At 41.6% G+C, this 12,957-nt stretch overlaps 1 protein-coding gene across 1 annotated transcript; it reads right to left on the reverse strand.

Annotated features, from left to right (window-relative positions):
• Positions 1–258: 258 nt before the first annotated feature.
• On the reverse strand, positions 259–1,418 carry LOC104110051 (LOB domain-containing protein 29-like). The gene is made up of 2 exons (XM_009619469.4): positions 1,030–1,418; positions 259–933 (listed from the first exon to the last, which is right to left on the reverse strand). Exons 1-2 carry the CDS (start codon positions 1,309–1,311, stop codon positions 514–516), a joined length of 702 nt encoding a protein of 233 aa, XP_009617764.1. The 5' UTR covers positions 1,312–1,418; the 3' UTR covers positions 259–513.
• Between the last annotated feature and the right edge of the window lie 11,539 nt (positions 1,419–12,957).

Consider the following 12,957-nt stretch of genomic DNA (forward strand, 5'->3'; position numbering starts at 1 on the left):
AGAAGAAACTCCAAGTTTAATAGACAGCTTATGATTTAACACCTAAGAATAATCAAAATCACCCAAGAATGTCAAGAAAAGTTAGAGTAGCAAGTGATCATTTACAGCTAAAAACCTTAAAGAAGCACCCAAGTGGTATTCTGAACTGATCTTCTAACCTTCAAAAAAGGGAAAGTACACAGTAACAACTAGGTTTCTATAAGCACTGATAAGGTCTACTAGGTGTAAAATCTGGCTAGGTCCTCTTAAAAGCCAAAGGACTCAAAACAAAAGGCAGATTTATTAAAATATACTAATAATATTCTAAATATATTCAAGGTTACACATGACCTAAGGAAAAACAATTGTAGGCATAACCATAGGCTTATGATGGTTTTGAACATTCTAGGGTTTCTAGCTCATTTATGAAAGCTAGCAGATATTTCATGTCATAAAGTGTGCTTTCAGCAATACAAAAATTGACAGAGTAATTAATGTTCACCCATGATTTGTTTTTGAAGACCTAGATACTGATCAAGAATGTTGAAGATATCTGAAAGCCACTGACTGAAGGTCATCTCCATCATCTTGAAATGTCCATCGACTGTTGTGATGATCTGTTTGCATGTCATAAGAATCTATTGAACAAGAACCCTCTTCAAAATTTGACATATTTTCCTTGGGAAGCACCATATTATGATAATTCTCCATATGGTAATTAGTTGATGTCATGTTTTCATGACTTCCATAATATGGGGTTAATCCAATATTGTTACTTGTCAAGCTAGAATCAAATTGGGGCATATTGGTGTTGGAATTTTCAGACTGATGAAACCAACTTTGAAGATCTTGAAATTTTTCATAATTAGGGCTTGCATAGTTGGAACCATTTTGCAAGTTTTGATGAGCTGCTTGTTCCTTTAGAGAAGCAAGTTGTGCTTGTAGATTGACTACCTGTGAAATCATGAAACAAAGAACAAAAAACTCATAAATTCCAGGACTAATTAACAAGCATCAAAGGTTCAATTGACAATTTTGAAGCTTACTAACCTGCTGTTGAAGGGCAAAAATATGGGAAACACATCCATAAATTGGATCTTGAAGTCTAGCTTGAGCTTCATAAGCAATTGTGACAGCCGCTTCGCCACGATCACTCACAGGTATATGAGCAAGAAGTTTTGATACATTACTTGCCCCAAAAACCTTATGGATGGCTGAAAAATGAGTAGCACCTTGTTCATAGCAAAAGTAAGGGGCAAAAACACAACCTTTAACACATTTTCTTCTCAAAAACTTGCAAGCACCGCAAGGGGAACCTGCAGAGCCTGTCATCTTCTAATTGATCTTAATTAGTAAGTTTCATATGCTGGTACTGATGATAATCAGAATTAATTAATTTTTCTGAGTTCTTAGATAAGTGCAAGCATTATCACCATGTTTATAAACACTAGAGGAGGAGGAGGTGGATCATAAAATAATGAATACATAATTAATTAATTGATAGTGGTTCCCTTATTGGGCGACAGATTTAATTTGTTTGTATTATAAAATTCTGTTTACCCTTTCCATTCTCAAATTTTAATACTGCCCTTTGAGATTCCATTTAACATCCTAAAAGGACAAAATTAGAGGTAGCATAAACCAAACCATACATCTCTGCTTGCTGCTTCATTGCTGGATCTTATTCAGCTCAATTTACATTTATTTCTTGCTTTTAGGAGAGGGCCAGAGGGGAAATAGATAAAGCTGTTAAGACTACCCACATACTTGTTCCTTTACTGATGCAAGATATATTTAGTTCTTGCGTTTGATTAAATCTTATCTGGTAGCTTTAACACTTTGAAAGTTATTTCTATCGACCTGTTTGTGATAGATGGACCTTGGGCTAACTCAACCTAAAAGCTAGCTCAAGAGACAGAGACGAGAATTGTTCAAGTTCATATAAGGAGACTACCCATTTTATTCATTGTCGACGTGGGATTCAACACACCCTCTCATGCCCACAGGGACATCTGGAGCGTGGACAATTATGGGGTCCCAAAATCAGAAAATCGGGATGGGTCCTGCTCTGATACTATAATAAATGGATCTTGGACCTAACTCAACCCCAAAAACTAGTTCAAAAGGCGAGAATTGTCCAAATCCATATAAGGAGACCACCCATCCCTTCATTGTCCGGACTCAACAGTTTGTCAAACTTTTAAATTTGATTATTTTTTGAAAAGTATTTTTTTTATCATACGTGGTTATTTAAAAAGTACTCTCGAAAGAGTAGCAATTTGTATTTGGCCAATTAATTTAAAAAGTAGCTTTGCTAATATTAGTTCAGCAATTTCTGTTCGGCCAAGATTCTAAAAGTGTTTTGCGAGAAAGTTATTTTTCAGTTTCTGAAAAACAACTTTTGCTGCCACTCAAAATTATTTAATTTTTTAAAAAAGTTTTGTCAAATATTTCAACTCTCTAAAATACACTTTTTATTTGGAAAAAGAAAAATACTTTTGGCCCTTCCTAAAGCTCAGCCAAACAGGCTAATATAATGTAGTTTAACCTATAATAGCATGTTAATTAATATTTTTATCATATTACTAATTCCGGCTTATTATAGAGTTTACCATTAATTATCTTATAAATAATTTGCTTGCGCAAATATTGCTTAGTAGGAGTACCTCATAAAACTAAAACTCATCGTTAAAAGTGTTTTATACCATTGTCTAATCAAATGCGGAAAAGTGCCTGACTGCCTGCTATATCTAGGACGCACAGTTTCTCCATAGAGTAAATTCTCGGAAAGTAATTAGTGGGAACAGAGTTTCGATGATAACCCACAATCAATTATTAGAGGTTAAGAGTAAGGATAATTTTTTTTTGGACTAGTCCAGTTATGAGTAAGTCTTTTTTTTTTTCTTCATGAAAATGGTTGGTTTTCCAACACGATCAAAGACTTCTATAAAATTAATGATCAAAGAAAGCTCCACAAAATTGAATGCTCAACAGCTCAAAGACTCCTATAAGGCCAGACGCAATATATTTTTGACTTTTGGCATAAAAAAAGGAAATTACCTATTATCTCTTGCATTTTCATTATGTCAATTTGTATAGGGTCGAAATAGATTTCAGCACTCGTACGTTTGATCGAGTTCAAATGGTAAGCGACCGAAGCGAGACTTCGAGATGAGTTCCGAAGATAGTACAAACAAGCTTCGAGCTCCAAGACCGATCGAGCAGTCGGCTCAATATCATTATCGAGCTCATGACCAAATCGAACCGCGAGGCAATGTGAAGGTAGTCGGAGACGCACAGACCGATTGACACTCACCCCGAATGTCGAACTCGAACCAAGGCCGAGAGCTCGACCCAATAACGAGCTCGAGACATTATCGAGTTTGCAGACAAGAGCCATTGCAACCGCACTAGGGGAGAGAATCTTGGCGGGAATCGAGAAAGAGACAATTCATCATGGGTTCTCCACTGTATATTTTTTATTGTAAATAAAGTAAGATCTCTCTACTATAAAAGGGGGAATCCCTGTAAGCACAGGGCAGGTTCACACATTGTAAGAAAAGACTAATTCTATTTATTGAAGAATAAATCTCTTGAGCTTGTTTTACTCAGCATACTCACTCTTCTTGTTCAATAATTTATATCCCGTTTTTATAGTCAAGAATCTAAACATTTTCACTTTTACGTATGATTTATGTCAAGCTATATCACATATCCTTATAACTACTTATAAATTCAACTATATCCGATTTTTCAGTAAACAGTTTGACGCCCACCGTGGGGCTAAGGATAACAGTGGTTGTTTGATAGAAATCTGCAATACGCACCAGTTTACAACTCCGAATCAGCAATGGCAAACACTCGATTCATGGCTTTACCTATCGACCACGAAGTCGCCCTTCAGGATGAAACTAACAACTTGATACCCAGGGCCGGAAGGCCACTTAACGATGTCACTGAAGCTCGAGTCGAAGTACCTGAAATCCGAGTCGAAGTACCACTAGATGTCAATTCACAAGTGGCTCTCGAGGCGAACCAACGTTCCGAATTGGAAAAAAGCATTCAGGGCGGTACTCGATCCTTAGCTCAAGATGCCCATAACGTGGAGGAGATCGGAGTCAGCTTACAGATGATCTTCGAGATGTTACAAGCCCAGCAAATAGCGATAGCTCAGTTGCAGAGCAGGTACAAAGCAGGCCGGAGCCCGATCCACTTCGAGAAATCACCCATAGAACGGAGCCAACCATAGTGAAGTCTAACGAGCAAGAATCGGGGACTACTCTCGAAATTACTAAATTGCTCAAGGAACTCACAAAATGAGTCGAAGCCAACGATAAAAAAATAGAAAACATATAATTCCAGGGTCGACCAGATCCCGGGAGCTCCACCAATGATAAAAGGGATGGATTCGAAGAAATTCATTCAAAAGCCTTTTCCCTCGAGTGCAGCCCCAAAACCAATCCCCAAAAAATTCCGTATGCCCGAAATTCCCAAATATAACGGTACGACCGATCCCAATGAACACATCACCTCTTACACGTGTACCATCAAGGGTAACGATTTGGAAGACGGCGAGATCGAATTTGTGTTATTGAAAGAATTCGGAGAGACCCTCTCGAAGGGAGCGATGATTTGGTATCATAATTTGCCACCAAATTCCATTGATTCTTTTGCCATATTAGCGGATTCATTTGTAAAGGCACATGCTGGTGCCATAAAGGTTGCAACAAGGAAATCAGACCTTTTCAAAGTAAAGCAAAGGGGTAATGAAATCCTAAGGGAGTTCGTATCCCGATTTCAAATAGAACGCATGGAATTGCCACCGGTCACAGACGACTGGGCCGTCCAAGCGTTCGCCCAAAGGTTGAACGAGAAAAGTTCAGTAGCATCACGTCGGCTGAAGCAAAATTTGATCGAGTATCCAGCGATAACTTGGGCGGAATTACACAACCGATATCAGTCAAAAATTAGGGTCGAAGACAATCAGTTAGGAGCTCCTTCCGAATCCATGCATCAGAACAGGACAGCTATTAAAAACCAGAGGGACATCGACAGAGAGCAAAGGTCGAACAGAGACTGATATCAACCGTACGTCGCAGATCGAATGAACAATGGTTCAACGCGCAATGCCGCTCGGAACAATCGAAGGAATGATCGAGGATAAATTCTCGGGGGCTTGTGAGCAATAGTGGCTTTGATAAATATGTCGATCCTATAGAAGCACCTCGGCTATCGGAGTACAATTTCAGCGTCGACGCATCGAGCATTGTATCGGCGGTCGGAAGAATCAAAGATACTAGGTGGCCCAGACCCATACAAACCGACCCTTACCAAAGGAACCTGAATTCAATGTGCAAGTATCGTGGTACGCATGGCCACAGAAAGAGGATTGCAGACAATTGAGAGAAGAGGTAGCTCGCCTATTCGATGAGGGCCACCTTCGAGAATTCCTCAGTCACCGAGCCAAGAATCACTTCAGAGAAAGGGACGCCAGCAAAAAAGATAAACAAAAAGAACCTCTGCATATCATTAATATGATCATCGGTGGGGTCGATACTCCACAGGGACCCGTGCTCAAGTACGGCAAGATACCGGCCATAGGGGAAAAATGAACTCGAGGTTATGTACCTGAGGGCACTTTGTCATTCGCAATTGAAGAAGCCGAGAGCATCTCTCAACCTCACAACGACGCTTTGGTAATTTTTATCCTATTAAATAAAGCTCAAGTTAAGCGTGTTTTAGTGGATCTATGTAGCTCTGCGAATATTATCTGATCTTGGGTAGTAGAGCAGCTCAGTTTGCAGAATCAAGTCGTGCCCGCAGCTCGGGTCTTGAACGGTTTCAATATGGCCAGTGAAACGACTAAATGGGAGATTACTCTACCAGTGAATGTAGTTGAAATCATCCAAAATACAAAATTCCACATAATTAAAGGAGATATGAGGTATAATGCCCTACTCGAAAGGCCTTGGATCCACAATATGAAGGCAGTGCCTTCGACCCTCCACCATGTAATGAAATTTCCTACGTTGGACGGTGTGAAAACAGTATACGAGGAGCAACATGTTGCGAATAAAATATTTGCGGTCGATGAGGTAATACCAATACTAACGCTATCGGCCTCAGAAAGATCGAGCACTAAAGATAGATGAGAAACCAAATAGCAATCATAGCCATCAGTCTCGACCGAATCAGTGGAACAGAAAATAGAGGATGACGAGGAAGAGTTTCTGACGCCTCGAGCTTTCATCATCCCCGACGACTCCGACGCCATCAAATCTATGATCGAAGAACCAGAGCAGGTTATATTAATCGAATATCTGCCCGAGAGAAAGGTATACCTGGGAACGGGATTGACCCCCGAACTCAGAGAAAAACTTATTCAATTTCTTATCGATAATGTAGACTGTTTTGCTTGGTCCCATTTAAACATGGCAGGGATACCACCATCGATAACAACGCACCAGCTGAGCTTGGACCCTAGGTTCAAACTAGTGAAGCAAAAAAGAAGACCTCAGTCCGAGGTAAAAACACACATTTGTAAAGGATGAGGTAACTAAACTTCTCAAAATAGGGTCAATTTGGGAAGTAAAATACCCCGAGTGGTTAGCCAACGTAGTTGTAGTCCCTAAAAAGGGGAACAAACCTAGAATGTGGGTAGATTGTAAAGAACTAAACAAAGCATGCCCCAAAGATTCTTTTCCACTGCCTAGCATCGATCGCATGATCGATGCCACAGCCAGCCACGAGATCCTTACTTTTCTCGACGTCTACTCCAGGTACAATCAAATTCGAATGAACCCGGAGGACCAGGAAAAGACTTCATTTATCACCAAGTACGGAACCTATTGCTATAATGTAATGCCATTCGGGCTAAAAAAATGCATGAGCTACTTACCAACGCCTAGTGAATAAAATATTCGAAGAATAAATAGGTAAGTCGATGGAAGTTTACATTGATGACATGCTATTTAAGTCCCTGCGCGCAAAGGACCATTTGACTCATTTGCAGGAAACGTTCAAGATCTTAAGGAAATACAACATGAAGCTCAACCCCGAGAAATGTGCTTTCGCGGTTGGATCGGGCAAGTTCCTTGGTTTCATGTTATCGAATCAGGGAATCGAGATCAACCTCGACAAAATTAAGGCCATCGAAGACATCACCATCATGGATAGCGTGAAAGCAGTGCAAAGGCTAACCAGGTGGATAGCTGCCTTAGGCCGATTCATTTCGAGCTCATCAAATCGAAGACACAAATTCTTCTCTCTACTCGAAAGGAAGAACGATTTCTGCTGGACCCCTGAATGCCAACAGGCACTAGAGCAATTAAAGCGGTACCTATCGAGCCCACCACTACTTCACACTCTGAGGACAGATGAGAAGCTTTACTTATACTTGGCGGTATCGGAAATCATGCTAAGCGGCGTCCTAATTCGAGAAGAGCAAGGTACACAGTTTCCTGTTTATTATGTAAGTCGGGCCTTAGGAGAAGCAGAGACTAGATACCCTCACTTAGAGAAATTAGCACTTGCACTAATAAGTGCCTCTAGAAAGTTAAGACCATACTTTCAATGTCACCCCATATGCGTTTTTACTACTTACCCACTTCGTAATATTTTGCACAAGCCCGAATTATCTAGTTGACTGGCCAAATGGGTCGTCGAACTCAGTGGGTACGATATCGAATATCAAACTCGTACGACCATCAAGTCCCAAATTTTAGCAGACTCTGTGGCCAATTTCACGCCAACTCTCGTACCCGAAGTTGAAAAGGAACTCTTGTTAAAATCGGGTACGTCGTCGGGGGTTTGGACCCTCTACACCGATGGTGCTTCAAATATGAAGGGGTCCGGGCTTGGCATCGTATTAAAACCTCCCACAGGTGGCATTGTTAGACAATCCATCAAAACCACTGGATTACGAGGCCATGATTGCAGGTCTCGAGCTAGCTAAAATCCTGGAAGCAAAAGTCATTGAAGCCAAATGTGACTCTTTACTAGTGGTGAATCAAGTAAACAAAACTTTCGAGGTTCGAGAAGATACGATGCAAAGGTATTTGGACAAATTACAGGTAACTCTACACCGTTTCAAAAAATGGACACTACAACATGTGCCTCGAGAACAAAACTGTAAGGTCGACGCACTCGTAAATTTGGGGTCGTCGGTCGAGGAAGATAAGATCAACTCGGGGACTGTCGTTCAACTCTCGAGATCTGTAATCGAGGAGGGACATGCCGAAATAAATTCCACGAGCTTAACCTGTGATTGGAGGAATAAGTATATTGAATACTTAAAGAACGGAAAACTCCTATCAAACCCTAAAGAATCGAGGGTTCTACGAACCAAGGCTGCTCGATTCACGCTGGTTGAAGATGGAACATTATACAGAAGGACGTTCGACGGACCACTGGCGGTATGTTTGGGACCAGGAGACACCGATTATGTTTTACGAGAGGTCCATGAAGGCAGTTGTGGAAACCACTTCGGCGCTGAACCATTAATTCGCAAAAATCATCAGAGCAGGGTACTACTAGGATAGCATGGAGAAGGATACTAAGGAGTTCGTTCGAAAATGTGATAAATGTCAAAGGTTTGCACCGATGATCCATCAACCCGGAGAGCAGCTTCATTCGGTCATTTCTCTATGGCCATTCATGAAATGGGGAATGGATATCGTCGGCCCTCTACCATCAGCCCCAGGTAAAGCTAAATTTATTTTGTTTATGACTGACTATTTCTCTAAATAGGTTGAAGCATAGGCGTTCGAAAAGGTGAAAAAAAAAGAGGTTATAGATTTCATCTGGGACCACATCGTGTGTCGATTTGGGATACCAGTAGAAATAACATGCGATAATGGTAGACAGTTTATCGGCGGTAAAGTGACAAAATTCCTCGAAGACCATAAAATTAAAAGAATACTGTCTGCACCATATCATCCTAGCGGGAACGGACAGGCCGAATCAACGAACAAGATTATCATCCAAAACATAAAGAAAAGATTGAACGAAGCTAAAGGAAAGTGGAGAGAAATTTTGCCCGAAGTTCTTTGGGCATATCGGACAACATCTAAATCTAGTAAAGGAGCGACCCCATTTTCCTTAGTGTATGGCTCCGAAGCTTTAATTCCGGTCGAAGTCGGGGAACCAAGCGCAAGGTTCCGACATACATTGGAAGAATCGAAATACGAGGTAATGAATACTAGACTCGAATTATTAGATAAAAAAATTAGAAGCGGCACTGGTTTGAATGGCTGCACAAAAACAACAAATCGAAAGGTAATACAACAGAAGAACCAACCTCCGCCATTTCAAGACAGGGAACTTGGTCCTAAGGAAGGTCACCGTCAATACTCGAAATCCTAATGAAGGGAAGCTCGGCCTAAATTGGGAAGGACCCTATCAAGTCCTCGATATAGTCGGGAAAAGGTCTTATAAACTTGGAGCAATGGATGGAAAACCATTACCAAACAATTGGAACATATCGCTTCTCAAACGATATTACTGTTAAGGTATGATTTTCTTTTCTCTATTGTCTATATACGTATATTCGACACTAACTCATTGCAGGAATTCGACGAAAAACACCAAGACCTCTGGTTTCAAAGTACGCGTTGTACTCTTTTTCCCTTAAGTTCGGCTTTTTTCCCAAATGGGTTTTTCCGGCAAGGTTTTTAACGAGACAACAACTATGTGCTACCCGGGGACAAATCAATAGTATCCGAGGCTCCTTCGTAATCAACCTCGAATACTGGGGGGCTACCAATCGAATAAATCAAGTCCGGCACAAGAAAATTGCTCCATATCAAATTCATGTCGAACAGGGTCTCGATAGAGAAAAGTGTAAGGGCCAAATGGTGAAAACGAACCATGCCCACGTAGTTTTGCTCGAACTCTGGCACAAGATACAAACACATAAGTAATGACTTATAAATGAGAACTTCTTTTTCAGATATCTCACACTTTGAAAAGATTTTCCTGCTTCATGATTCAACAGGCTTAAAGGCCAACCACCATCAAAGGGATTTTTGATACAAGCGATCATAAAAGGCCTATGGGCTAAGATATTTTGAGTTCGAGTTCGAAACAATCACTCACTCAACTATTAAAGCCTAAAGGATATCTTACTTCGAGTTCGATCAATCAATCACTCGATCATAAAAGGCCTACGGGCTACGATACTCTGATTTCGAGTTCGAAACAATCACTCACTTAATTATTAAAGCCTAATGGCTATCTTACTTCGAGTTTGAGCAATCACTCACTCGATCATAAAAAGCCTACGGGCTAAGATATTCTAAGTTCGAGTTTGAAAACAATCACTCACTCAGTTATTAAAGCCTAAGGGCTATCTTACTTCGAGTTCGAGAAATCACTCACTCGATCATAAAGGCTTACGGGCTAAGATATTCTGAGTTCGAGTTCAAAACAATCACTCACTCAATTATTAAAGCCTAAGGGCTATATTGCTTCGAGTTCGAACAATCACTAACTCGATGATAAAAATCCTACGGGCTAAGATATTTTGAGTTCGAGTTCGAAAACAATCACTCACTCAATTATTAAAGCCTAAGGGCTATTTTACTTCGAGTTCGAGTAATCACTCGCTCGATCATAAAAGTCTACGGGCTAATATACTTTGAGTTCGAGTTCGAAACAATCACTCACTCAATTATCAAAGCCTAAGGGCTATCGTACTTCGAGTTCAAAACGTCCACTCGACTACTAAGCCTGCGGGCTACTTTTATTTTTCGAGTTCAGGCAAGCACCCACTCAACCACTAAGCCTGTGGGCTACTTTTATTTCGAGCTCAAGAAAACACTCACTCGGCAATAAAGGCTACGAAGGCCGAATTCGATGAAATCACCTAAATCCTCATGAAAACATCCGCAAGGCATGAATGAAATCTTCACGAAGCAAGTCAGTAAAAGAAAAAGATATTTGTATAGATATATAAAGATGGTTTACATAAATAAATGCAACATAGAAGAAGCTAAGGGCTAAGCTTCTGGGTTATCATCGAGAGCGGTCTCTTCTCCACCGGGCTCCCCCTCATTTTCGGACCCGCTCTTGCTACCGTCATCATCATCATCATTGCCATCAGAAGCCAAGGCTTCAACATCAGCTTCAAGTTCTTTGGCCCTTTTTATCTCTTCAGCAAGGTCGAAACCTCGAGCGTGTATCTCCTCGAGGGTCTCCCTCCGAGATTGACGCTTAGCAAGTTCGGCAACCCAATGTGCTCGAGTGTCGGCAGTATCCACTGCCTCTCTTGCCTCCATTTGAGCAGCCTCAGCATCGACCCGATACACGACAATGGACTTGTCCGCCATGACTTTCGAGGACTCAATCTCCGCCTTGGCCTCAGCAAGCTTTGTTTCAAGCTCCTCGATCCTCTTGGCCTGACCCGAACCTTTTTGCTTGATGCTTCGAAGCTGAACATCGGCCGATAATAATTTGGCCAAGATGGTTTCTTTTTCTGCAGCCAGGCGGTCGATAGTCTCCTTCTACCAGTCACATTCGGCCTTGATTTGATCGACTTCTTCCCGAAGCAACCTGATCTTTTCAACCTTTTACTTCTGCTGAGATAACGAAGGGTTAGCTTCCACAGTTGGGTAAAAACCATACTCTAACAGAACGAGGCTCACATGTTTATCTAGTTCGGACTCTTCTTCACGAGCCTTAGCCAAATCTGCTTGGAGGTCCTTTATAACCTTATCCTTTTGGCTATAAAGAAGCCGCGGAGCATCTCTCTCCCTCGAGACCTTCTAAAGCTCGATCTCGCACTGGCTAAGGTCGACTCAAAACTTGCTAATAGCTTACACAGTAGGGAAAAAACACAAGACAAGTTTAAAAAAGAATGAAGAAACCAAGAAAGTAAAATCATTACCCGAGAAATGAAACGTTGGGCCTCTTCTAGGAGAAGAGAAACGTCACTAATATCGGAGGCATCATTGACTCCAGCAAAGCAATCTCGAAAAGGGTCCCCTACACTAGAGTCTCCGCCCATATCGAGGGTCTTCAATTCTCGAGCTTCCTTTAACGCCTCCTCAGAAAAGGTCGGAAGAGAAGGTAAATAACCCACTTTCATGGTCCCGAGCGAATCGCTCGGGACACTCTGATTGAGACTCGGGGTATCGGAACCGAACCCGACCGGTATAGCCGTCATCGGCTCAAAAGGTCTGGCGACCTCGATAGCTTTCGTATATCGGATCACCAAAGCCGAGGCATCATCATCATCATCATCTTCTTCTTCTTCTTCTTCTTCTTCTTCTCTCAGTCATTGGACCGAGTCCATCGAAAGAGAGATTGCCTTCCTCCTCACCCTTCGAGTTTTGGGATAGGGGTCCTCTGACCGAGAGACAGCCTTTCGCTTTTTATCTTTCCCTGATTCTGGGACCGGGGACTTGGTTCCTTCCTCACCACTCGAAGGCCTCAAAATGGCATCCTTGGTTACACCTGCATGAAAGGAAGTCGGTAACGAATGGAGCATAAAAAACATTTCGAAAAACATGAGAAGTGACCCTTACCGTGATTCTTAGCCTCCCATCTACCTTTTGCCAAATCAATCCAAGCAAGTTCGGCATAAGAGGAAGTCGAGGCTAACTTCCGAACCCAATCCGCGAGGTCGGGTACCGCTTGTGGCATCCAAGGGGAAACTGTATATCGGAGAAAAATATCAGATAGAATCAGAGAAAGATACGAAAAATAGCGCTTTATGAAAATCACTTACGGTAGAAATTTCATTCCCCCGGGGAACGACATCTTCTCTTCCGGGATGAGGTCACGGGTCCTCACCCAAATATAACGGTCCATCCAACCCCGATCCTTGTCTTTGTCGATGCTCGACATTAAAGCTTTCGATGCCCGATGATGGAGCCTGATTAGTCCTCGAAAGATTTGAGGCCGATACAATCGTATGGGGTGATTTAGGGTGAAATCCAGCCCCCCGGCCTTGTTGGAGAAGAAGCGAAGTAAGATTAC

This window comes from Nicotiana tomentosiformis, chromosome 1 (assembly GCF_000390325.3).
Source record: "Nicotiana tomentosiformis chromosome 1, ASM39032v3, whole genome shotgun sequence".
NCBI classification, from domain to species: Eukaryota; Viridiplantae; Streptophyta; class Magnoliopsida; order Solanales; family Solanaceae; genus Nicotiana; species Nicotiana tomentosiformis.